This window comes from Peromyscus leucopus, chromosome 15 (assembly GCF_004664715.2).
Source record: "Peromyscus leucopus breed LL Stock chromosome 15, UCI_PerLeu_2.1, whole genome shotgun sequence".
Taxonomy (NCBI): Eukaryota; Metazoa; Chordata; class Mammalia; order Rodentia; family Cricetidae; genus Peromyscus; species Peromyscus leucopus.
The window spans coordinates 58,808,298-58,834,560 of NC_051076.1; the positions used below are offsets into that span (position 1 = coordinate 58,808,298).

Genomic DNA, 26,263 nt, shown 5'->3' on the forward strand with positions numbered 1-26,263 from the left:
TAAACTGAATAGAAAATGGGTGAGAAATCCTTCATGCAACATACCCAGTTTTCTTAAGCTGCCAATACTGAGAAGAGCTTATACTTCTACACCACGCTCCCTCCCATATAAGCCCCAAGATCAGATGGGAAATGAAAAACTTCTCAGATTCATGTACCTGCCTTGGCATGCATGGGTTTGCTGTCTTTTATTCCTTACTTTCCAGTGCTCTGAGAAGCTAACCACAATGAGAGACTACTGCAAGGCAATGAGAAGGTCTGTGGAGGAAGATAATGAGCCATCTTTTTGGTTAAGGGTATAAAACCCAGCACCTCTTCAAAGAGATTCTCCAGTCTCCTGGGGTTACTTGATGTTTTCCCTTCTCCATATGTACATTTCATTTTGGTTTATTTTTAGTGCTGAAAATTAAACCTACAGCTTTGTCTAGCCTGAGCAGGTACTGTACTGGTGAGCTATATTCCCAGACCATTGTCTCTATTTTAATCCTGTTTATGCTGTTCATTCTCACTGACCTGACAAATGCCTGTCCTCTTCTCAATGCCCAAATAAATCTAAAACCTCTCTCTCCATAGTCTGTGCTGTCAAGGACCACATACTCCAGCCCAGCATGGTGGTTAGGGCTGCAGTGTACATGGCTAGGGAGGAAACGTCCATGAAAGGTGTCACCTCTAACCTGACTGTCATTATCTCTTGTTCGCTCAGTACCTTAATATTTTTTCACTGTGGTTCTACTAACAATCTGTATAATTTGGACCTTAATTAACACTGAGAGAATATACTAAAAAAAAAAAAAAAAAACCCGCAATTTATACTCTTCACATATGTGTTTGAGAGAGAGAAAGAGAGAGAGAGAGAGAGAGAGAGAGAGAGAGAGAGAGAGAGAGAGAGAGAGAGAGGTCAGTCTTTGGCAGTAGGCAGAAAAATGCTGTTTTGGAAGGTCTTATTTCATAAAATATGGGGTGAAAGGGGATCTTAATGAGCTTTAGATAAACTGAAACATACTTTTGAAGGTACTCAGTTTGCAAAATGCCTTTCATTCAATTCTTCCAGTGCAGCCCCCTCTGTGGCACTAGGAGTATTTTGCAAAGGACAATAAAATGCAATGCAAAGGAGATAGCTGCCTTTTCCTGAAGCTATGGAATAAGGAGAGCCATGAGCTCTGTCTCACAAAGCCCTTGTTCATCAGACTAGGACTCCCTCTCCCCCTCCCCTCCCAGGGGGGAGGGAGGTTTCAAAACCACCCACATTAAGTAAGAATGCAACAGGGATTTCAAACACAGAGATTAACTCTATAGATTCTGATTTCTCCCTGCCATCTTTTTGCTCTGACTACTGTGTGCTGCTGTTGCTCGGTGTTGATTTTATTATTATAGCTTTATAATGAAATGTGTTACCACGTGGACTTTATCAGAGAATCATATGAAAATGTTCTGCAGGAAAGAAATGAGCCGTGGGAAAGTTAAATGAAAATCAGTTCTAAATGGCACAAATTAGGGGAAAATAACAGCTTTTAATGGGGCCATAGATGCTAACTACATTGCTGAAAACTCTAAATCCTCTGAGAGAGGCACCAGTTCATTCTCCTAGAAATGAGTCCTATTTATTACGTCTTTGCTGGGGACCTAGGTTTTTATAATTTTGCCAGCTCTAGATTCATATCATAAACTCATTCACTGAGTCAGTCTTTTAATATTCATGAAATAAAACTGTACTTGCTGCAATGGATCAGTTTAATTAAGCAGTGCTTTCAGAGACCCCTTTCCAGCTAGATGGACTTCCTTGGCATAAGCTTGGTAGTAGGATCTCAGTGAGGCTTGGGGGTTGTTTTTATTGGATATCACAACCTTAGAGTTTAAGGGCCTAAAAACAATAAATAACCACATGGTAAAAAAACTATCGATAAATGTAGAGGAAGAAGGGAAGGATGGGGAGAGGAAGGGAGGGAGGAAGGGAGGGGGGCAGAAAGGAGGGGAACGGATGTATCACAGCCTCTGGTGTGTTATTGCAATAAACTTGGCAGTAAAGCTGCCAGTGAGGACCTAGGTAGATTCCTTCAGCCCCGAGACCTCCAGCTTCAACCCCAACCCCAGGTACTTAGCACAATTTAGTAATCTGTTATAAGGCCTATTTGGGACCAAAGATCTTGGCGAGTCGGAGCCAGGCTCTGTCCTACTGCAATGAGATGAGATGGTCTCTAGGAGTACTGAAAGCCTTAGCACAGTGTGCTTCCTTCTATCCTAAATGTGAACAAACTACCTCTGATGAAGCCCCAGTCCTTGGCCATCCATTCTGAGAACTTTCCTTCTAGCGTTTCTCTGTCCATGTTCTCTCTCTCTCTCTCTCTCTCTCTCTCTCTCTCTCTCTCTCTCTCTCTTCCACAGCTTCCACTTTTTCTCTATATAGAGCAGGTTCCCTTCTTCGGCTTACCAAAGACTTTCCTTTTAGTTAATAACATTCACTCTTTTTCCATCCTGACTTTAAAGCATCACATGACTCCAAGAGCTTTTGTTTCTAGATTCATCAGCCTGGCTTGTATGTGATTGTGCATAATGTAATATGTGTGGTGGTGAGCACCAGACAGAAGGCCCCTGTGCCCACATCCTGTGCAATTGTGCCATCATGATCAGCAAGGATACCACAATAATCCTGTGTGTTACATACTCCGCCTGAAGTCTTCATCATCAGAATCATTTGATGTTGACAAGGTTGGTGTGATGCTTACACGTAGCTAAAAACAACTAAAGCTTAAGGAAACAAATGTCTGAGCTGGAACGTGAATGTGGATGAGAGGTCCATTCGGGAGATGTCTCTTTCCTGTATGCATTGTCTGCTCAGCATGTTGCAGCAAAATACCAGTCATCAAGGGATGACTTGTGTTAGTGACATTCTTGTTGCTGTAATCGAATTCCTGGTGGCCAGCGACGTAAGGGGGAACATTTAATTTTGGCTCATAGTTTGGAGTTGCAGTTAATCGTGGCAGGGGAGACACTGCTTGAGGCTGTGGCAGCAGAAGATAGGGCTGGTGTGGTATCTGGTCAGGAAGCAGAGCCAGGGCAGAGTCATGGAAATGCTACAAAACCTCAAGGCACACCACCGTCCTGCGAATCACTGCCTTCAGCAAGGCTCTATGCACTAACGGGGGCAGGGGGGGGGATAGGCGCTACTAACGAAGGGGGGGCGCTACAGCAGTGGTTCTCACTCTGTGGCTGACTGAACCTTTCATAGAGGATGCCTAAAACAATCAGAAAACAGTCTCATAACAGTAGCAAAATTACAATTATGAAGTAGTAACGAAAATGATTTTATGGTTGGGGGGGTCACGGCAACATGAGAACTGTATCCAACGGTGGCAGCTTAGGGAGGTTGAGAACCAATGCTCTACAGAGCCTCCCAAGACAGTGCCACCAAAGAGGGTGTCTAAACTGTGAGCCTGTCTAGGACACTCCACCTTCAAAGCTTAAGAATACCGCCTGCTTCCTCAGTGGTGAGGATGATGCTGGGATTCATCTCTCTGTGTTTCCAGGCTACAGAGTCAACCCATTACACACTACAAGTACTCAAAAAACAAAATATTGCATCTGTAAGATTTTTTCCCCATTATCATTACTTCCTAAATACTGAAACAACTATTTCTACATCCTTTATATTGTATTAGGTGTGATAAGTAATCTAGAGTTGACTTAAAGTATACATGAGAAAATGCACAGCCAATGTTAATACTATGCTATTAGTATAATGTACTTGAACATATAGACTTTAGTTTCTGCAGACAATCTTGAGACCAGCCCCTTGAGGATACTGAGGGATAGTTATAGTTTAAAACTCCTTACAAAAGAAAAACCATAAAATAAGTGTATGAGGTTGTCTATCAGATAATGTCAATTCCTTTATATAGAAAAATTGCAAAAGTAATTTATTCTTAACCTTTGGGTATGAAGGCTCCTTTAACAATTTCAAAAAGCCAGAATATTTCTTAAAAAACCAACTTCTGAAGCTGAACCAAGAGCAGACATATGTCTTTAGAGTGGTTGGAGTTATTTTAATTAAAACAGTGGATTGAAGAGAAAAATCCATAAATGTTTTTAAATTGGTATCTACAGGCAAATCATCCTGCCTCTGATTTTGTGCTGAGGTTCCTCTCAGGAAAATTTCGAGTTGGTTTTCTTTGGGGATTCTTTCTAGGTCAAGTGAACGGTGCCCAGAAGTGTTGATAATTGTCAGTTTAGTTCACGTGCTGATCTGAGGCTGGGCTCCCCTCCAGTTTCCAGGCTAAGTTCTTCATCTGCATGGCTCTGGCAGAGACATCCTCAGAATACCACCACACTAGGCTGGTTAAGAGTCACCACTGGCTCTAGGTACACATCATATATTTTCAATTTTGACACTAAAAAAAAAAAAAATCCTCACAATGCTAAGTGAGCATTATGTAGAAAATCTATTGATGAACACATTGAACAATAAGATGTTTATTAAAATAATAGTTGGTGGTTGTAGTCCCCATCTCCCCATGGTTTCCAACTGGGCTTTGCAGAGTCTAGGAAGGAATTCACACACCAAACTTATCTGCAGTTTCATTGAACAATGTAATCTGAGCCACGTTCGTATTATCTCTTGTCAAAAGATGTGACACTGTTCTGATTAATGGAATTTTAATTTAACTTGAGAGCCCCATTGCATTTGAATTAGCTTATCTCTCACTAGGAATTTCCTAAGCCTAAGCTAAGAGCAGAAGGTCCTCATGGAACAAGCCGAGCAGACAATGCAGATGGGAAAAGACATCTCCGAAGTGGAGCTCTCAGCCACATTCACACCCCAGCTCAAGTACTCGCTTCTTCAAGCTTTAGTTGTTTTTAGCTATTATGTAACAACTAAAAGAGATGAGAAACTGCCACCCCTTTACATGAGTAAGAAATTGACTATCAAGAAGGCTTTACCCTAAATTTGCAATAATGACTAGATTTTGGTAAAAGGAATTCTGCACAGAATAACCTTCTTTTTTTTTTTTTTAAGGAACAATGGAAGTTTTGTTTTTTTTTTTTTTTTCTGAGAAATCCCAAATGCCATTTTCCTCTTCTTTCTCTTCTCTTTTCTTCCTTCCCATTGGTGTAGAGTCTTCTTTTTGGCCCAATCAATGATTTTTTTTTTAAACTGGGTTTTTTATTATATAGCCTTGTTTGCCTGGCCGGCTAGCCTTGAACTCACAGAGGACTGTTTGCCTCTGCATGTGGAGCGCTGAGATTAAAGACTTGTCCCACCAAACCTGCCACGTTATTCATCTTTTTAACACTGAGTACTCAATATCAAGGAGAACACCTTCACTGAGGGAAAACCGTGTGCTGCTTTGTTTTGAATGCCGGTGTCCCTTACCGACCCTGAGGGCATGCAGAGATTCAGGACCCAAAGTCTTTTGATCATGAGGTTGAAAGTTAGAAATGCAGTATGACTATCGATTTTTCAGTGGGGCTTCCAGGAAGTGATTAGATTAGGTCATTCGTCAGGAGCTCTTATTTCTGAAGCTGTGGTAGTTTCATAAGGACCAGAGAAGAACACACAAGTACAGAAAGACATGCATCCTATCCATGGGGCAAGTCAGCCCAGGGGGCCTTGTAACAGGGTGTGCTATTTAGGCTTCCAGTCATAAAAACTGGTGACTAAAAGTACCTCCCCACCCCAGGTATTTACTATAGAAATGAAAACGTGACCACAACATGAATGATTAACATAGATCTACTTCCCTCTACTTAAGGATGAAAATGAGACTGAGGTATCCCAAACTGTGCATGAATATGCATCCATTTCTTACGTGCACCCTTCCTTCTTCAGGGATGTCACACAGTATCATGCCGCCACTACAGAATGTGGTTAATAGAGAGGAGCTGCAAGACTTTCATCTAAAGGCCCAGAGTTACCTGTGCTGATATAGTTTAGATTATTGACAATGACAAATAACTACAAATAATTTAATTAAGAAACTCTATACACCTTGAGCATCCCTAATATGATATCCAGAATCGAAAATATTCCAAAACATACAAGTTTTTGAGCCCCACATGATATCACAGGTCAAACATTTCATGTCTTACTTCACCACATGGTTTACATGATTTTCCTGTGGGGACTTGGTTCCCATCCCCAAGGCATCTTAATATGTAGACACAACATTGCAAATTCAAAATAAATTCCCATGTCATGACCCAGTATTTCAGATGAGAATACTCTACCTGTAATATTATATCTTCATTTATAGCTGATTTGTGATTATTCCTGTACGCTATTTAAGTGAATGTGAAAATAAATCATGGTCTTAAAGTGAACAGCACCAAAAAGAAAGACAGTCAGTTACCAACATAAATTATTGTTTTTTTTTCAGTCCTATAAACTGTGGGATATTCTACAAGGACAACAGTAGCATGCATGCATGCACACTTACCATTTCACAGAGCAGAGAAATCATACCAACCTATGCAATGTGGGGAAGTTGAACTAAAAAGTGTACCTCTGCCCCACAGCCCTTGACAGATAATCACAACAAATATAACATGAGGAGGAATCTTCCCCCAGGGTCTGAATGTCTTTGTGACTCTTTTGGGAGATGCTTCTGATGGACATCTTCTGTGTGGTATGAAATCGTGAGAGTTTTGGGGATTGCACACAGAATGCCAGGATTCCAGCCATGGTGGCCATTCTGATTTTCATAGAACAGATTACAGTTATCTGTCAAACTCAAATGAAAAGAAGCAACGCCATGGCAGCAATGATGGATACTTCCAGAAAATACTGGATGAGGCACATTCTTGATATTTCAATAGAGAATAGAAAAGAGATCACAAACACAAAGACCTGAAACAAATCAATCATAGGAGGAAAGATGTTGCATGATTCTACTTCTACCTAGTGTCTCAAATAATCAAATAGACACAAGCAAAGAACAGAACAGTGTGAGCCGGGGGATGGGGCTGCAGAGATGGAGCATTGCTAATCAAAGGGTGTAAAATTTCCTTTGCACAGGAAGTTATAGAGATCTTCCACACGGTACCATGCCCATAGATGACAAATCTGTGGCACATGTGAACATCTTTAAAAGGTTAGGTTTTGTATTTAGTTCTCTTATTACAATAATATTGTTTAAAAATTGAAGAAAATGTTTGTCTCAGAGAAGTTTAGATAGAGTACATGAAATATTGTTTGCAATTTAGTGTAAGAACAGATGGATGATGGATAGATGGGTAGGTATATGGATAGATGATAGTAGATGATAAAAAGATTATAGATAGAAATGACAGACGGTGGATGGAAGGTAGAGGATAATTAGATGATTGATGGATGATGGATAGAGATGATAGATATATGATAGAATGGTAGATAGGAATAGATACACAGACAGGCAGACAGACATGTAGACAGGTAGTAAGCCTATTTCCTAGACTATCATAGCCAAAAATCCACAGAGAAAGCAATTTTCTCTGTGGTAACAGAAAAGAGACTGGGAGCTGGAGAGAGAGCTCAGCGGTTAAGAGCCCACACTGCTCTTAAGGAGGACCAGAGTTGGTTCCCAGCTCACAGATGTCAGTAGCTCAACCTCTAAGACTTTGGTGAGTACCTGCACTCCCATCTACATGTATGTGCATCCTCATACATATAATTTAAAGAAAGAAATTGAAAAAGAGATAAAATAAAGTATAAAAAAGGAGAATGCCTTTGCAGATAACATAGGCACTGTATTTTCCCCATAACACAGAGGAATAAGGTGGGGCTGAAATACTCATTGGCTAACAGGCCTATTTTCTCAGGAACACTGTTCTAATGGTAAGTTAATCAGAAAAATGTTTGGTGGTATTTGGTGTTTATCAAGAAAGGGAGAACATGCCTGACTTCAAACTTGCAGCTTTTTATTCTCTAGGAAATGAAAGCTTTGAAGGGAAAGCTTTCTTTGTGGGCTTTTACAGGGAGTGGGGACTTCATGACTCCTATTTCCAGTGGCTCAGAGCTTCACACACTTCCTGTGTGTGCATGAAGCCAAAGGAGAATCCCTGGGGAAACAACACAATTTGTATCATAAAAAGTGTTCGAATAAGGAAGCAACATAACCCAAGGTACTCATTCCCTAGGCAGGAAGTCCTGTAAATGTGTCGTTAGATTATCAAATTCAAATGCATAAGGATTAATAGCCCTCCTAAACTTTAATCTAAATTGAACTGTTGTGGACAAGTAGGTTGTTAATAATAATTAAAAAAAAACCCAGAAATCTAAATGTAATTGTTAGATGATTCATAAAGGATGAAGCATGGGGACTGGAGGTGACGGGGTCAGAAAATGGGAGAACAATAAAGTAGGATTTTACAAGACTTCTGATAGCCATAGCAGGATAGATTCCAAATGAAGGTGGGGCAGAATAAATCTTCTTGAAGGTGAAGGGGCTGGGAGTGAGTGGGAAGGCTGAGGATACCGGGAACTGGTGCAGTATCAGCATGAGCTCACGGTCACTGGTTAATGAGCATCTGAGCCTCAGGATCACTCTCTTCAGTGGTCTCAGGAAGCTTCTAACACATAACGAGGAAGAAGATACTACTGCAAGATGCAGGAGTGAAAAGGAGAGAGACCGTCAAAGCAGCGGTGTGACTCTTCGGAATCATTCAAGTTTAATGTATTCTAGACTGGAGGGGAGCATTCAGGTTTTTATAACCCAGTGTGAGAGAAAGGAAGGGCATGGGCTCCCCACATGCTCCCGATTCTAGAGAATTCCCATCCTCATGAGGAGAGCAGTGGTAACTCCAGGGTACTGGCTGAGAAAAGCACCCTATAACATATTTATTCCTTATTCTCTCAATGTTGGCTTACCTGGGATAAATCCCACACCAGGTGTGACCTGAAAGCAATCAGCCTTCTGAAGATCTGCTTCGAACTGACTACCATCCCTGGCAACAAGACCCAAACTCAGTCTGATTTCATTTCCAAAAGCTAGTCCAAAAGGAAAGCCCATAATTGGCAGGAACCACCCCACCCCCCACCCCCCCACCCCCGCACCATTCTTGCCATTCCCTAAGGGGCCTCAGCCCAGCTCTCCAGTCTGTTTATCATCACGGCAAACAAACCTTCCAGACTATGAAATGCACCAGAGTTCTTGAGCACTACTCATCTGCAGACTACCAGGAAATGAGAAGGTAAATAAGAAGAAACTATGACGGTGTCCTTTATTCTGCCTAGAAAGACTAAGTTTTAAAGAAGTGAAAAGGAAAATATTCCAGTCTCTACACTGTTGTGAACTTGCCCAATGTTCAAAATGGAGCTGTAGTCCTCTAAGTAGGAGGCAAAAGAAGGGATTATGGCACCATTCCAGAAGGTGGACCAATGATTGTGACCTTGTAGTTCTGGAAAATTCTAAAGATTTAAAATACCCCTAAGAAGACCTTTATATAGTAGACACCTGCTACCAGCTACCAATATCTACATGTGTCTGCATGTACACACACACACACACACATACTTGCTCTTTCTCTCTCTCACACATGCACATACATATACCAAACAAACAAACAAACAAACACCAAACAAACAAACAAATGTGGTCTTCCTGCTCGCCCATAGAAAAGTGGGATAAGATGCTCTCTAAGTGCATTGACCCCTAATATGTTAGAAGTTAAGGCTAGGCACAGCACAGAATCACTTTAAAAATCTGCATCTGTAGTATATGCCCGTTCATAGTGAACTTGATCTGTTTAGGATGAAGGTAACGTGGAAGGTAGAACCAGAAATGGAAGTTTATAACCATGAAGTGCACAGCCTGACCTCTGTAAGAGCAGCAGGATTGACTGAGTAATGGAACCCCTGGCATTTCACTCACAAACTGATAAATTGGGATCTTGGCTCTGATTTCCACTCTATTTCTATCAGTCCGACACACATATAAAGGACTAATTGAAAGTCTCAGTTTTATGGAATAAAGAGCATTTTGTTCCAAACGTTCTTCCTCTGAGGCAGCCAATAATGGACAGAGATAAAGACAGAAGCAGCCTTCTGTCTCAGCACAGAATAAAAGCAGAAGTATATTGCTGAGCAGAGAATGATTGTCTGGAACCAACCTTGCTTGGCTTTCTTCCTAGTAAACTTACTTGGTTGAGGGAAAAAAATAGCTGGTGATCCTGCTGACACAACTCCTGGTAAGTGGAGCTATTAGTATAAGGAGCAAGCTATGGGGGCTTTAAAGTGTGATTCAGGATGTTTGAGTTACTCATTTGTGCAAAGAGGGTGGCTTTCGTAAGCCTGGCTTTGATAGTAAGTTAAAATGTAAAATTCGCCAGCAGATTATGACTGAAAACTGAAAATGTTATATTACATTTTCAGAAACAAAAATACAAGCTCTGGCCCACTAGGAAAGAAGGAAGAGAGCAGACAGAATTGTGTATAGCAGGGACACACTGGCATGCACAATGAATGAGTAAAACATGGCAGAAATACTTGTGGGAAAGTGCACTGAGGTCACACGCTTGGACGCTGCTGTCACCAGAAGCTAAAACTTCTGCCACTTTTACTAATTGTGTGAGAATTGACCCATTTGGCCCAATTTCATGTCTAATTGCTTTAGTAATCCAGTCCCACATTAGGATGGTTCTGGAAAGCTGAAGTCCAAGTGAATCCACGACCTTTAATATTTTGTACATTTATATGAATCCAAAACACATCCACCTATAATTTATCTGAGTATTGCTGATAGTAACTGAGACACATTGCTCCACTCTCTTATCCTGACTAGGGATGTCCTAGGTTAGTTAAGAAAATAGATTGATGATTTTATTTCACAAACTTCTGTTTAATTTTATTTCCGTTCTGAACGTTCAGAGTAGGATTATTCAACATTCACCATGCACAACTAAAAGGAGACCCTGTTGGCATACAGTGGGTGGCTCACAGTGACAATGAGCTCTCAGAAGTTAGTACCTGTGTCTTAACGCAACACCTATGTTGCATACAGTGTCGGGGTGAACAGGACTCACGAAAGTTTCATGTCAATGCATGTGGAGCAAGTTCTAGAAAGCACAGAGTTTGTGGTTCTAGACCTGAGCTGGCAAACATTTGGGGCAGGGATATCCATTAAAATATAGGCAGGGAACACACCGCTTCTAATTGATAAAATGACATCTTCAGGTCAGTTTGGGGGATGGGAATCATCAGGCAGTTTGTTGATATTGGATTCCTGTCCTTCATTGTAGAATTCCTTGGTTGGCTCCTGTTAAACAGATAACACAATCCTCTCTGGGGGTGGCTTCATCTCAGAAAAGGAAGTGAGCTTTTACATGGAGTGAAAGATGCTGTGTGGTGCATGGTGAGCAAACCAGTCTAGAGGAAGCTGTAAGAAGAGGACTCTTTTTCAGCTTCTGCCATTGATTTTCAGGCCACCCACTTAGCCGCTCCAATGGGCCTAGTTGTTCTCCTCATAACATGACATTAACAGTTGCCATTTTCAGAGATGTGCAGCAACGGTCCATGTGCTGGAGAAGCCAAAACAATTCACTGTATTAAGTAACATTTATTTTGAGTGTTATTACGACATGAAGGCAAAGTAATTCTGAAGCTGCAAATCAGCTTCATTTTCCCCATCAAAAAATGCACCTGAACTCCCAAGGAGTCTGATCTAATAAACTTTAAATACTTGCTAACACTGCACCCTAAAAGCCTGGGAGAAGCAAGGAAAGAAATTAAATGCATGCCTTAAACTTTTATGCTTTCACACCCTCCACGCTCCGATAAACTGCTGAGGACAAGACTGCCCAACGAGTAACAGCTGAGCCAGCAAACCACCCAAGTTACTCCAACATAGCTTCGCTGTTTCTCATAAAGTGACAAGAAAGATGTACAGTCCCACGGTCATGTCAACTCTTGGCATTTCTCTTGAGTGTGGGATGTTTCTCTCTAAAGAGAAAAAAAAAATCCTTCTGTGCTAAAACACTTAATTGAAATCACACCATTTACTTCTACGGGATGACCTACTCTGTCTGTTTAAGGCAAACAATATTGATGAGGAATACAAAGAAAGGAATGTATGGACCACACAGAGTGACTCAGGATTGAAGATAAATATCTAATAACCACAGCTACAGGTTGTAAGTTTCCTTTTTTAAAAAAATTTCTTTTAATTTTCTGTGTGTGAATGTTTTATCTGAATGCATGTACATGTTTCATGTGGGTGCTTGGAGCCCATGGGGACCAGAGGAGGACATCAGACTCCTAGAACTGGAGTTACAGATGGCTTTGAATGGCCACATGAGTGTTGGGATCCAAACCCAGGGCCTCTATAAGATCAATGAGTGCTCTCTTAACCAGTGCGCAATCTTTTCAGCTCTGGAGATTGTATTTTTGGACCATTTTGATTATTCACACATTAACTCAGCAGATACTTCCTGATGTCTGCCCTTTCTCTTCTCCCATCAGCAAACCATTAATCAACCTCTGCCCTATGGAGTTGCCTGGTTTTGTACATTTCATATAACTGAAACAAATGAATTTGTGGTCTTTTGTATATTACTACTTTCATATACTATGTTTTCAAGGTTTATCATTCTTGTAATGTGACTATAGTCTACATTATTCCTTATAACTGAATGAAACTCAATTATTTGGGCAAACAACATTGTGTTCATCCTTTCTTCACCTACTGGGTATAAATGGCTCATCTCTATCCATTGTTTCTTATGGCCAGGCATACATGGTGGTTTTCTCATGAATATTTGGCATCAAACCTTGGGGTTACAAACCTGTGAGTGCCTAAATTGCATAGAGATGATGTTTACTTTTTAAAGAAACTATAAAAGAGTATACATGTGTCTGAAACACTTTACAGTTCACCAGTAAGGAATCAGGATTACAGTGGGTTCATATCTTTCCCAATGCTTATGGTCATCTGACTATTTTTTTTTTCTTTTCGAGACAGGGTTTCTCTGTGTAGCTTTGCACCTTTCCTGAATCTCGCTCTGTAGACCAGGCTGGCCTCGAACTCACAGAGATCCTCATGGATGCTGGGATTAAAGACTTGTGCCACCACTGCCTGGCCTGACTATTTTAATATAGGCATCTAAATGAGGATAAAGTCATACTCATTTTTGTTTCCATTTGTATATCATGTGCTTTCTGGCAGTTTGTATATATCATCCAAGGAAGGTTTTGGAGAAAGGTGTAATCAAATTCATGCCCATTTGTTATCTAGACTTCTTTGTTTTATTGTAAGAGTTCATTACATATCCACAGAAAGAGCTCCTCCTAACGTACATGATTTGGCAGTACATTTCCCTCTTTGTTGCTTTTCTTCACACTAGATTCGTGTTGTTTTTACGAAAGGGAGGATTTTGAGATCTTTATCCACAATTTTGTTGACATTGTCTATTTGTTTTCAATCTGCTCTTAGTGATCTGCAGCCCTGCTGATTCACACATATGCTCTCTGTTGAAGAACTGGATAGTTATGGCCATATTGCCTACAAAGTCTTATATGTAGGTCATATTCTCCTTGTATCATTATCCATTTTACATTGGACACTACATATTAAAACACTAGTTTTAAATTTTATTTTAAAATTTTTATATAGTGTTGCTCAGTTTGGGGGTTATTTCCAACTTTGACCTCTTGAAGTACAAACTTAAGTAAAAATGAAATATTCTCAGGTTGAAGATTAATTATTCAGAAGAGAATATGTCATGAATTAGGAGAATGGCTACCTATGTTTTTCAGCTTCAGAAATGACTTCAAGTCAACATGGCAAAACTTTAAGTCATGAAGCAAAATAGTCCATCAAGTCCTATGTATCATGTAGCATAATACACAGCTCTCCATGCCAAAGGGCATTATTTGCAAACAGAGAAAAATTTCAATAGGATTAGAAGTATTTATCTTGATCAACATTTACAACAATCTTGGTTGGGAGTTAAGAATGCGAACATGAACTCTACCTTTAGTTTCATCAAAATCATCTTTTGCATAAGTTGGTTGGTTCTACATGCTCAGAGCATGAAATGGGGAACAATCTCAAAAATTGCAATGTTCATTTTAATAGGTCATGTAACCCCCAAAGGCCAAATTGAGCATTTTAATTGGAGCTTGGGAACATCATAGATATGAAATTCTTAGATCTGACACTTCTGCATGTGGCCACCAATCAGCAGGAGACTTGTAGATCTAGAATTGAGTATCTCACACCTTTCCAGTACATGAGATCAAAACCACCAACTCATTGTATTTTCTCTTTTTAATCCTTGTAAAACTCTGAACATGAGGGGAATGTGTATTCTCCTGTGATTGATAAACTCACTTTAGCAGCACTTAGCTCCCAGCCCCTAAGGCATCATAAACATCACTCCAGTCTACAGTGCTTCTAGTCTCTAAAAGCATTACTGGTGTTTTTATTCATTATATGACCAACAGTATTTCAAACAAGAATCAGGATGGACTAAAATAGCATGTGGATTTATTTAAACTATAAAAGTAAAGAACTTGAGGTTTATATGAGATATTGATGGAATCTTGAAAGTAGATTAATGGTGGTAAAAAATGATATGAGTGAGAGAGCAAGAGAGAGACAAGACAGATAGAGAGACCATGAATTTTATGAGTGCGGTAGCTGGGGATTTGGTGGTCCTAGAAGCAATGTGAATCTATGTGCAGAATTTTTAAACACCATTTGGAGCGATCTTGACTGTGCATCTAGAATTGAAAGTACAGAGCAGATTCCATAGCAGAAAGCTTTGGAGACTAGTTTATTGTGCTAGTTGTGAGAACTTAGAGCATTGTTTTTCTCCCTACCACAAATAAGCCAACCACAACAAATTCAAAACAGATATAAATCATTTGGGGGCCATCTGAAATAGCCATTCTGCAAAATTAAAGGAACGCATTTGATAGCAACACTTAAAAAAAAAAAAAACAAAAAACAAAACAAAAAAAACAAAAAAAAAAAAAAAAAAAAAACCGAGTTTTCTATAGGATTTTTTTTTCCCTTCCATGTGTGAATGATGTTTTGATCAGGATTTACAAAGAGAAAAAAAAACGCTGACTTGTGAAGGCAAACTGTCAAAGCTTCTTTCACTAAATGACAACAGTAAAGATGAGAACAGACGGCAGCACCAACCTGAGCCTTTGTAGGATCCGTGTTAGCAGTGCATGACGAACAAAAGGGAAAGAAAATTATAGACGCATTAGTTGAGCTGCTATTACAACACAGAATTGAAAAAGAAAAAGTAAAAAGTCTTTTCCCCTGGTCATTGCATATCGAGGGCTGCACTTGATTTATAATTTGAATGCTTCTCTCTCTGTCTATGAGTAAAACACCCATGTAGGCAGAAACCAAATGTGAGTTGGGGATTGAGAGCACACAGACCTGCCTGGACGACTTTCTAAGGCCGATTCCTAAGGTTGGGGGCCCAGGAACTGAAACCAAACTCTGTGACTGAACTCAGAGTCCTCCCTAAGAAGTGCTGCTGTCACAGCCGGCCAGTGAGCACAATGGCATAGGAATTGTATTCTTGCACATTTGCACATCATACTGACGAGACTGACTTAGAAGAGACTCCACCACACTTATTCTAACTAGCCTTCCTACTCTTATCAAAGCTTAAATTTTGAGCTTACATGAGTGATACTTTAATTACTGTCATGTTCTCTGAGGGCATGTCTGAGATATTCTTATTTCTAGCATTATAGTTTTAAAACTCAACTCATATTTGGTATGTAGTCCATATTTCAAAATTTGTAGAGAGAAGAATGAATTTATGACTATGGTCTCAAGGAAACAAATTTTAAGTACTTTAATATAGCTGAAAAATTATAACCCAAATCTGAAATCTATTTTTATTTTAATTCAATGTTTGCTCTTCTATAGAAAATATTAAAGTCTTAATTAACAGAATAGTATTTCTCAGGGATTTAAGCTGGGTAGGTCAACCAAATACCCATATATATAGCATCTTGAAGATTCTAATTACTTTTGAATCCACCCAATTATCATTTCAATTTATAAGTAATGGTAGCTTACAAGAAGAAATCACTGCACAACAAACTTAGCAGGTGGCTACATTTGCTCTCACTATTACAGAAATATCACCAAAATAATTAATTTTAGCATTATGAATTATATCAGCTAATCAGAAGAAGTATATCATTGGCTTTATATAGAACTATAAACCATTAAAATGCTTAATGGTAAGAGGTCTCAGAAAAATTCTTGACAGAAAAGTCTGTTTCATAATCTATGTAGGCATAATTAACTCAGTGAGGAGCAATTGATGGATGCTAAAGAGTGTTCACACAACTGCTACACTGCACCCCAGCACCATATCTGTGCAGAGGGCTATGCTGATGGACCATTGCTACCAAATCTTGCCAATGTCTGTCCATTGATTGGAATTTAGACTGTTGGCTATGGACATTTGGAACCAGGGCTAGGTTCACTCTGCCTTTTTGTGGATCTCTAGTGCTTTTTCATCTGTCCAGAGCTCAAGGGAGTAGAGCTCTGGAATGGACAGACCTGTGTGGTGGCCAGAACCATTTAATTCCTTTGCATCATTGTTCAAACTCATTGTTACCTTACTCATCATTGACACTAAGTGGGTGAAGGCTTATCTCGTTTAAAAACAGTGAGTGATTTCCTTGCTATGCTCAGTTTATAGAGGCTGATAAAAGTAATCAAAACTTACTTTTGGTATTTATCAGAGCACATGGCCAGGAATCTCTCAAAATCACTAACAATCATACTACACATGAGAATTTGGGTATACCATGAGAAACTCAGTTGTCTTTGAAATTATATCTATTATTTTTCCATTCTGTCTCTTATAAATGTCTCAGTATCACACTTTTTTCCTGGTTAAAATGTAAATTTCCTGAGCACAGTGAATCCTCTACTGTTATTGAGCAGACATTTTTAAGATTCTCCCGGTGTTTTTTGCCTCTCTACACAGCCTTTATCTTTCTCCTTAGGTTTCTTTAAACTACTTCTGTCTATTTCCACTGTAAAATACTGCTTCCGTGTTAAAATTGATGTGTCAAAATTGTTTAAATTTCTCACTGGGGCAATGCCATTTCCATATATTTAAATATTACTCTCTCTTGAAAGATAATTTCATATTTCACTATTTCTTGCAATAAATTTTCTCAAATATGTGCTTCCATAGCTCCCAAGACGTAGCAGATATATCACAGGTTTGGATTTGTGCACACAAATTCTGTGTCCACAGATGGAAACTGAGTCAGTGTTGAGACCAGAGCCAGCAGTTTATTTTGTACCATCATCCATGGACACCGACTCTGCTTCCTCAGCTTTCAACTTGGATTCCTACCAGCAACTCTCCAGGCAGCCTCCAGGCTTCCAGTCCTACATTTTCGGCACATCTTGTCCTGAGGCTTGCAGCTTCTTAGAATGAGTGGCTACTTGTGCCTCTGGCTCTCTAGCCTGAAGATGGTTACTGTGGGACTATCCAAGCCAATCAAACAGTTCCCTTTTTATTCTATTGGTTTTATTCTCCTAGAGACCAGATTCTTACATCTCGGGTTATGATCCTACATGGGGGTCATGTGATTGAATGTGGAAGCTATAAAAAATGAGGCAACAGTAAAAGGTGTGTTAATATATAATGAGGAGAATTAATTTGAAGTGAAATGTATGTTGACTCTGAGATGTTCCTGGTGGCTCTCCCATGGGGCACCTTGTGATTTCACTTCAGCCCTGGTCAGAACACTGAATGTGTGTGCTCAGCCTTGTGTAGGATATCACTCCAGGCAGCACTGACAAAAACACTGTCTCAGCTCATATTTGAGACTATTGTTTGTTATGAATTGTAGCACATGCAAAGTTTTCTGCTCTCATGGAAATACAATAATCTAATTATGGAAATGAAGACTTTCAATATTCTTCTACTATCATTCCTTAGCAAGGAACACACGAGGACAACGTTGAGTTGCATTCTACTAGAATATTTATTTTAAAAATTGCTGTTTGTGTTGCTGACTTGCATTTCACTAGAAATCACCAAATGAATTTTGTCCTGGGATTAGAACAGAATTTCTAACCACCTCTGAGTCGGCCTTGAACATTCCTTTGTCCCTTTGTACTGTGTAGTTATGTAAGACTCAGTTCTCAGCACTGATGATTATAAAATCAAAATACAGATCTACCCTGAAAAAAGTAGAAGACAGACTCCATCTTGTAGTATCAAATACTCAGCTAAGATTTAATTCTTCATATGCAAAAAAGCACAACCACCTCATCGGTATGTTAATTAGCAACTGGTAGCATATATAACAAAGAATTGTTTCAAGGTGAGTATCTTTATGGTTTATTATCAGTAATATTTGGATTCTGTGCTACTTAGATACTCATATATACAGGCTTATGCAAAAATTGGTAAGGCAAGGGTTATGAATGGGAACATTTAAGAAGTCCATCTCGGAGACCTGCAGCTACTCTGCTCCATCCTCCAGCACCTCTGGCTACACAGTTCTTCCCAGTGCTCCAGAACCATCACAATGTGTCCCTGCTGTGAGATCCTTCCCTCTGTCCTCAGGCCACAAGATCACGTTTTTTCATGGCTGCACTCTCTTTGTCTTAAAGAAGTATTTCCTGACCATTCTATCCTGGAACCCAAATTAATTTTATTCAAATTGCCCTTCATTATCTGCAAATACATCAACACGCATGTACACATACACAAACACCCCTGCATCTGTGTTTCTTGATAAACTGTTTCCTTAATTAGAATATAAACTTCATTAGGATTTTGACTGCCTTGAGGAAATGTTGTTTAGGATATGTTAGATAATTGTTTAATAAATTATAACCTCTTTGTATAGTAAGAACCTACTATATCTTAACTAAGAACTATGAGGATTAATAACTATAGAATAAGAAGATATAGTGAGAAGATACATTGATGCTGTATTATATTGCATGGGTCATTACACAGAGAAATAAGGATAGAGGCTTGCAATCTATTTTCATGAAACTGGATTTGTTCATTATGTGAAATGAAATACCATTTATAGCTAGTGCAAGTGGTAATTGAGGTTCCTCATGAGGACATATGAACATATCCTGTTCCTTAGGATCAGAAGAGCACACATCTTATCTGCAGGGCCACAGATAATAAAATTTCAGCCTAGTGTGTGAACACAAATGAATAGAACCACTGTATCTCTGTATCACAAATCTAAAAATGCTGACTATCATAAAGTTATAAAGTGCTAAAGAGTATGTAAAAATATGTCCTTATAAAAACGACAGAGAAAAAAATGGAATGAATAGCTAATTAAGTAGGACAAATCAGATTATATCCCTGGGAAAATACATAAATTGAATATATCTATTTTTTCTTGTGAAAGTTTATAGTTTTATGATTAAATGAGACATTATAACTAATGGTCATAACTATTTTTGCCATGAGATCACTTGGAATGCTGCATTATATGTTTTTATATTAAAACTCTCTGGTAAGATTCTTAATTTGGAGCTTCAGAGATGGGAATAGCACGTTTACTGCTCAGATAAACCTATGTGTGTGTTTCTATAATTTTAATATGAGGTACCTAAAACTTAATAATTTAATTATTTATTTTGTACTTAGTGCATGGATTTATGCATACATGAAGAATTACATTCATTTCACAGGCAAAGACAAAGAAAGCTAATGATGTAGACACAGCCCCAAATCCCTTCCTTCTTCCTGGAGTGCCTCCTTGGAATCAGATGAGGAAAAAGATAAATTGTCCAGGAAGCTCAGCTGTGGTGCCCTGAATTCTAGTTGGTCCTAAAATGCTTTCCCCTAGGTTCACAGTGACATGAAAGGGATTGTTATACAAGACTTGGCAGGCACTAGCAACACTAAAAATAGCTGCTCCACTCAGAACTCTGAGTCTCATTAATTCCCTTAAACCCTCCATAAATAGGAAAGGAGACATAGAAAGAGGTGGCTGTTTGTTTTTCATGACGCAGACATAAGCAATGAAGGAATAAGCCCAGATCACAGGCAGGGAAGAGATGGAAGGATTAGGAAAATAATCAGGGTTTCAAACATTGTGGAAAACCAAAGTTAGGACATAAAAGAATGTTTCCCCCAGTACCATTGTGGTGTGTGCATGTGGGTACGTTTGCATGTGTAATATGGGCATAGTTATTGTATTTACTTTTCTTTTAGATTTTAGATAAAGAAAAGTAATATTGGAGAGAGAAAACATTTAAAGATGTCACAGCTAAATTGTTTAGCCAGCCTTTACTATGTTTCATGTAATAAGAGAGGCAATCTATCAAGCAGGCAAACAAACAATGCTGTAGAAAGTAAATGGCTCATTCCCAGAGTGCTTTAATCATATGCAACTTACAGAAAACTCACCTTAGCTACACCAACAGCACAAGTTTGGCATCCTAGGCTATGACCCTGTGAAAACAGTTACAGCAATTTGCAAAGAGAGAGAGATTACTTCTTTCTTTACAGAAGAGCTGTTTACAGAGCTCTTGCCATTCATTACTTTGGAATAGACAGTGGGTCAGGTCACTAACCAAGTCCTCTGTCAGAGCAGAGGCTATCAAAGAAACAGGCAAACAAGCAAGAGCAATTACAACAAATACTCAAGTTGCTTTGCTGTCCCATGCATCAGGATGGATGTGGGGATATATATGTGGCTTTGAGATGAAGGATGAGAATGAACTTACTGGGTTTAGGTAAGTTTAGACCTAATCAACAACATGGAGATGCAAGTCTCCTTCATGGGACTGTAGAGGAGAGCCAACTAATCCATGTCTGAGGAATGGACCTTGCTCACATTCCATTTCTCCAGGAGAAGATTCCGGAAACATTCTATGGAGAATTGAAACATTCTTTCAAAAATGCTCCTACAGGCATATGTTGCTTGTTGAGTATATTGCTCCCCAATTTGTATTTTCAATTACATGTGGTCATATAACACATACATGGTATTATGTAATTACATAAAATCTAGGAACCACAAAGGAAAGAAAACAGATAATATTTCTCTTTCTGGACTGGCTTAATTTGTTTAATACTGTGATCTCCAGCTGTGCCAATTTTCATGCAAATGATATAAGTTTGTTTTTTGTGGAAGAGAAAAATTCCCTTATGCATATAAGCCACACTTTCCTTGCCATTCTTCTGTTGATAGAGCTTAGGTTGGTTCCATAATTTAGTCATCTTGACTAATGCTGCAGTAAACATGGGTTTGCAAGAATCTCTGTGATGTGTTGGTTTGTAGTCCTTAGGGAATTGCCCAGGTGGAGCAGCTGGGCCATATGGTATATCTAGTTCCAGCTCTTATGAATCTTCCATATTAATTTTCATAGATACTGGACTAGCTGGCCTTCCCAATCAGCTGTGTACAAGGGTTACTTGAAATAGAACTTTTTTTTTTTTTTTTTTTTTTTTTTTTTTGGTTTTTCGAGACAGGGTTTCTCTGTGTTGCTTTACTCTTTTCCTGGAACTCACTCTATAGCCCAGGCTGGCCTCGAACTCATAGAGATCCATCTGCCTCTGCCTCCCGAGTGCTGGGATTAAAGGCATGCATCACCACTGCCCAGCAAAATAGAACATTTTTGACCCTTTTTAATACTGGAGGAATAAATCAGGAGCAGTTCTATCCAAAGAAATTAATTTAGCAATAGTGAATCAACTGCACTTAAAGACAGCTTTATGACTGAAGATAAAAAGAAATATAAACTCTTTTTAAATTCTTTGTAGATAAATTAGTAATAAAACATTATTTCAATATACCCATCTGAATCATTATATATAAATATCAATGTATGGTTTACATATTATAAACTGTTTATTATATATGCATATAAGAAGATATAGGCACACATTTATGGTTATATATCCATCCACAATTCATGTAAATATTTATGTGTATCTTCAGATTTTTATCTGTATACTCATTAATTATCTACTTTATAAATATATTTAAATTAAATAAGTCTAAATTTTAATTATTAAAAGAACAATTGAGATCATAAAATTTAAAAACAGAGATAAAACAAGAATGAAAATCAGAAAAAAGTAAGAAGGCCAATTGTATTCTATATTTGAAATGAACTCTGAAGGACACAAACATGTTTTGCCTCTATCCCTTAACCAAGCAGCTTAACAATTTATAGCAAATCATTTAATTTCTTACACTTTCTAATGAAGATGTCTTATATTGAAGATGTTAAGTTTTCCCTAAGGGCTGTGATTCCATGAAATTAAACCTAAATTAAATGTGTTTCATAGGAATTAAAGTAAATTATAAAGGTCATAGAAATGAAATAATCTAGAATCACTTTTCCCTTTGATCTAAAAGGTTTTCCTTTTCTATGATTAGATTATCTCCAGTTTCTCCAACAAAAAGCGCTACACAAGATGGAAGAATTTTTCTTTTAGGGTCCGAAGTGGGAATAGCTTCATGTACTTATAAAAACATCCATTATTGACATTTGATGGGCAGAACTAGTGGAATATGTGTGTTCATGGCTCCATGGGCACCACAAGATGCAGGCTCCAGATTGTTCTGAGAAAACTGCGAGTGCTGTTTAAGGATTTGTGAAACATGCATCACCTTGTCCTGTGTTCTTGGTATAACACTACACAGTTACAAACAACTTAAAACACTGATGAATTAGCATAAGACATGAGGCTGTGGCAGAACACACCTGGACATTAGCAGAAGACAACGGTCGCCTCGGTGCCTTTGTCTGAACTTCACCTCTGGGCACTGCAATTAACTACAGGTGTGAAAAATTATGTGCAGCCATAATTATGCCTAAAAATACTTAATGCAGGTGTAACTGGTCAGTTGAATCCTCCCAAGGGAACCATTGGTTAATTGTGCCAGTTATTAGATAATTATAGGTATAATCACATGAATTTCCATGTAATTTTATTGCTTAAAATGTCTAGTGCTGAAAATAAGATATAAATATACGCTTTCTTCAAACTTTCATTCAGAGTGCTGCTTACTGAGTTTCAAGTGCTGAACAACTAGGATCTCACACTGACCATTCTGTGCTGGGGCACTGCTTCTGAACTCTCACTATTTACTTCAAAATTACTCTCTGTTCAACACGGGGGCAAGGGAAGCATCTTCATCAGGATATTGTTGTTAGGCCAGTATGAAGCCTTAATGCTGTACCTGACTGTAGAAGGCTTTTGTGTGTGGATGAGACTGCCTTGCAGTCTCATGAGTACAGTCAAGGTGAATGATGCACACCTGAGTACTGTATCTTATAGGAAAGCAGGGTATGTACCTAAGGGGCAGGACATCAGGGCTAGAGGCTAGAAGGCTTAGCCTCACAGCATCATCTTGCTTACTGTGGTGTTGTCCCATTATCTGGTTATGCAAGCAGTGAGTTTGTAATTTTCATAAAGACATTGATAATGACCCCAAATGGCTCGTATTGATAGACAAGCTATGTCAAATATTGCCTAGTCTGACACTTGTCAGCTGATGAAAGTTGTGTTTACTATGTGTAATCACATAACAAAATTCAAGGATCAAGGATGCCTGCAGTACACTGTATCATAATTTCAAAAACTCAGCTCTTGCTGCATTCCTAGTGGGCCAGTTTCAGTCACTTACCATTATTATGGTAATAGGCTCTGCCTCTGTTCCCATATGCTTTAGTTTGTCTTATCCTGACTCCACTTGCTATTTCCAAGCTTCCTGGTATACTTCTTAGAGAAGTATTCTGACTCTATATAAATCACTAGAATGCTATAGACTGAAGGTGTTCCTTTTAAAACCTAGGTGTTGCCTTTGTATTGGTACTGGGAAATGGGACCTCTAGATAATGAGGCTATAAGAACTCCTAACTTGGGAGTGAGAATAGGTTTTCTTAAAACATAGAAGCTGCAATATATAGTCTCTTGCTCATCTGCCTTCTGCCCTTTGAACCCAATATTTCCTCTTTTGGAGGATGCAGTTCTCAGTAGACAAGTGAGCCTGCTACATCCTGGACTTTGAATCCTCACAAACTTTAAACAAACCATTAAAAAAAATAAATTATCCAGTCTATCTCATTTTGTCATAGCAACACACCATGGACTAAGGCACCTGCTTTATTGCTGCCTCTATGGATCTCCCAAATTTAGCCCATAAATGCTCATCTATGATGGGTGAACTTTCCATCTTTCTAAATAAAAAGCAGTATAGTAACAAAAAAATCCCCTTACCATTATTTACACAAGGCAAGTGTCCAGGCTGTCTTGGAGCTCTCTCTTGTCAATGTAGTGGTGGCTCACAGCCAGAAAGTATCGTCACCCTACCTCTTAGTCCATATAAGTTATGCTTTAGTAACACTCAAGTCATCGACTACAGTACTGAGAAACAGTGTACTGGCAGGTCATACAACCATGTCCAACAGTGTCCCGTCAAGTCTTAATGATTACTGAACAGATCAGATTTCACCATCTTGAGTTAAAAGAAATGACTGCAAATCCACGAAATATGCAATCACGGGCAACTTTGTAGGGCTGGTGTCGGGAACTCAACAGGGCATGTGCAGAGTATGTACAGTCCCTAGGTATAGTTCCAGCATCATCATGAATTAAATAATCTATGGTCAACTTTATTTAGGAGATGGCTCTCTCCCTCCCTCTCCCTCTCCTCTCCCTCTCCCTCTCTCTCCCCCCTCCCTCCTCCTCCTTACTGTCTCTAAACATATGACTTACAAAATTAAAGAAGTCAGTTTTAACTAAGTAAAATCATGGCCTTCACCCTTATTTGAACATGGACTCTTGACAGCGGGTGGTGTGGTGGTGGCGTCGGTAACATTCTGTTAATAATCTTTCTGGTATCTATAGAATATGCTCCAGGAGTTGGCTCTCAGAAGTTCCAGGGTAGACATAAGTCACAGCTCTTGGGTTCTTGGAGCTAATCTGACTACTATTCAGTCAATTATTAGCTACTGCAAAGCCCTTAGAAAGACAGATACATTTCCACAGAGGAAAGATAACTAGGGCCTTAACAGGAGACGGAGTGTTTTCTTCAGACACACACACAGCATTGACTCTGACTCTCCCAAAGATAATACAGAACATGTTATGTTACTGATGGGAATTAGTTTTCAATTAACAGCCTCTACTTAAAAGGATCAAGAAACAAATCCTAAGAATCACTTTCCACTTAATGTTTCCAATACTGCTCAAAGTGGGCTTCTTTCCTCTTTTGATGCTAACTGGATCATCATCCTCTCATCTCTCAGGATTCAGGAATATGGTAGGGATTTTCATGCTACCATGTAGTTAGATGGGCTGTAGCTAACTCACTTGCCTGTGGTCTCCTGTTTCACCTCAACCACAGCAGGAAAAACTGTATGATTTAAACCAATTTACATCTTCTGATTTTGTAAACAAAACAAACAAACAAACAAAAAAACAACCTACATGGCTCTTGAAAAGCTTTAACTTCCAATTTGAATGTGTATTTTCTGGTATCTGTTGGTCTTTCAAAACACAGGTGCACTGTGGATGCCTTTCTCCTTTGGGAGATTCTCTTAGGGAGATTCTGTAATATTCCTGGGCTACAATTGCTGATTTCTGATGCTAATTCACTGTCCCCATCAAGGCTCCACTCTTAATTCACTGTGTTTATGAGGTCTCCCTCAACAGCTCTTTATATGGGACCAACATTAGCACCTCAGCATGTACAGGACTCCTGCTTTGAACAAATTTTAGGAGAAGGAGCTGATTCCCCGGCTCCACTGAAAATGCCATTCATGCTGTCTGTTGTGTTCCCAGTGCCGGTCACAGTTTTTAGTCTATGGTTTATTCATTAGTAAGGGTGAGCATACATGTGGTGCTGATAGTCTAGCAGAGGAGAACAGAAAGGTGACAGTTTTGTAAAGTAATTCCTGAAACTGAAAGTAAACTAGAAAGGAGAAGAACTCTTCTGTGAACAGTGGGGAATTCTAGAAGATTTAGTTTAGCTGCTATGACTCATGAGAAATGGAGTTTATTGAATGATGATTTTTTTTTCAAATGAAAACAATTGAGTATATGCAGGGATGTGTGCTCAAGGACTGCAAAGACCATTTGATGTGGCTAGTGTGGATAATGGAAGGATGAGCTGGAAAGTGGCGGATTGTTAATGCTTTGTTTTCAATGTCACCCAGCAGGATCCTTTCCCTTCATATTAGCATGTTTGGATATCAGCATGTGGTTCAGAAGCTTTTCATGCACGAGGCTGAAGATTTGTACTGTGAACATCTCTGGAGATCCCAATGCAAGGTTTCCTCAGACAAATT

General features: G+C 39.0%; 1 protein-coding gene across 2 annotated transcripts in view; it reads right to left on the minus strand.

Moving 5' to 3' along the window:
- The window catches only part of Thsd7b (thrombospondin type 1 domain containing 7B), an 848,740-nt gene that overhangs the window by 91,202 nt on the left and 731,275 nt on the right, over positions 1–26,263 (minus strand). The window contains exon 16 of one of the 2 annotated variants that reach the window (XM_028874961.2): positions 15,113–15,118. The exons of the other annotated variant lie outside the window; for it this stretch is intronic. Within the exon in view, the coding sequence (XP_028730794.1) occupies positions 15,113–15,118 (6 nt within the window). The remainder of the gene's footprint in view (positions 1–15,112; positions 15,119–26,263) is intronic. 2 annotated transcript variants of the gene reach the window in all.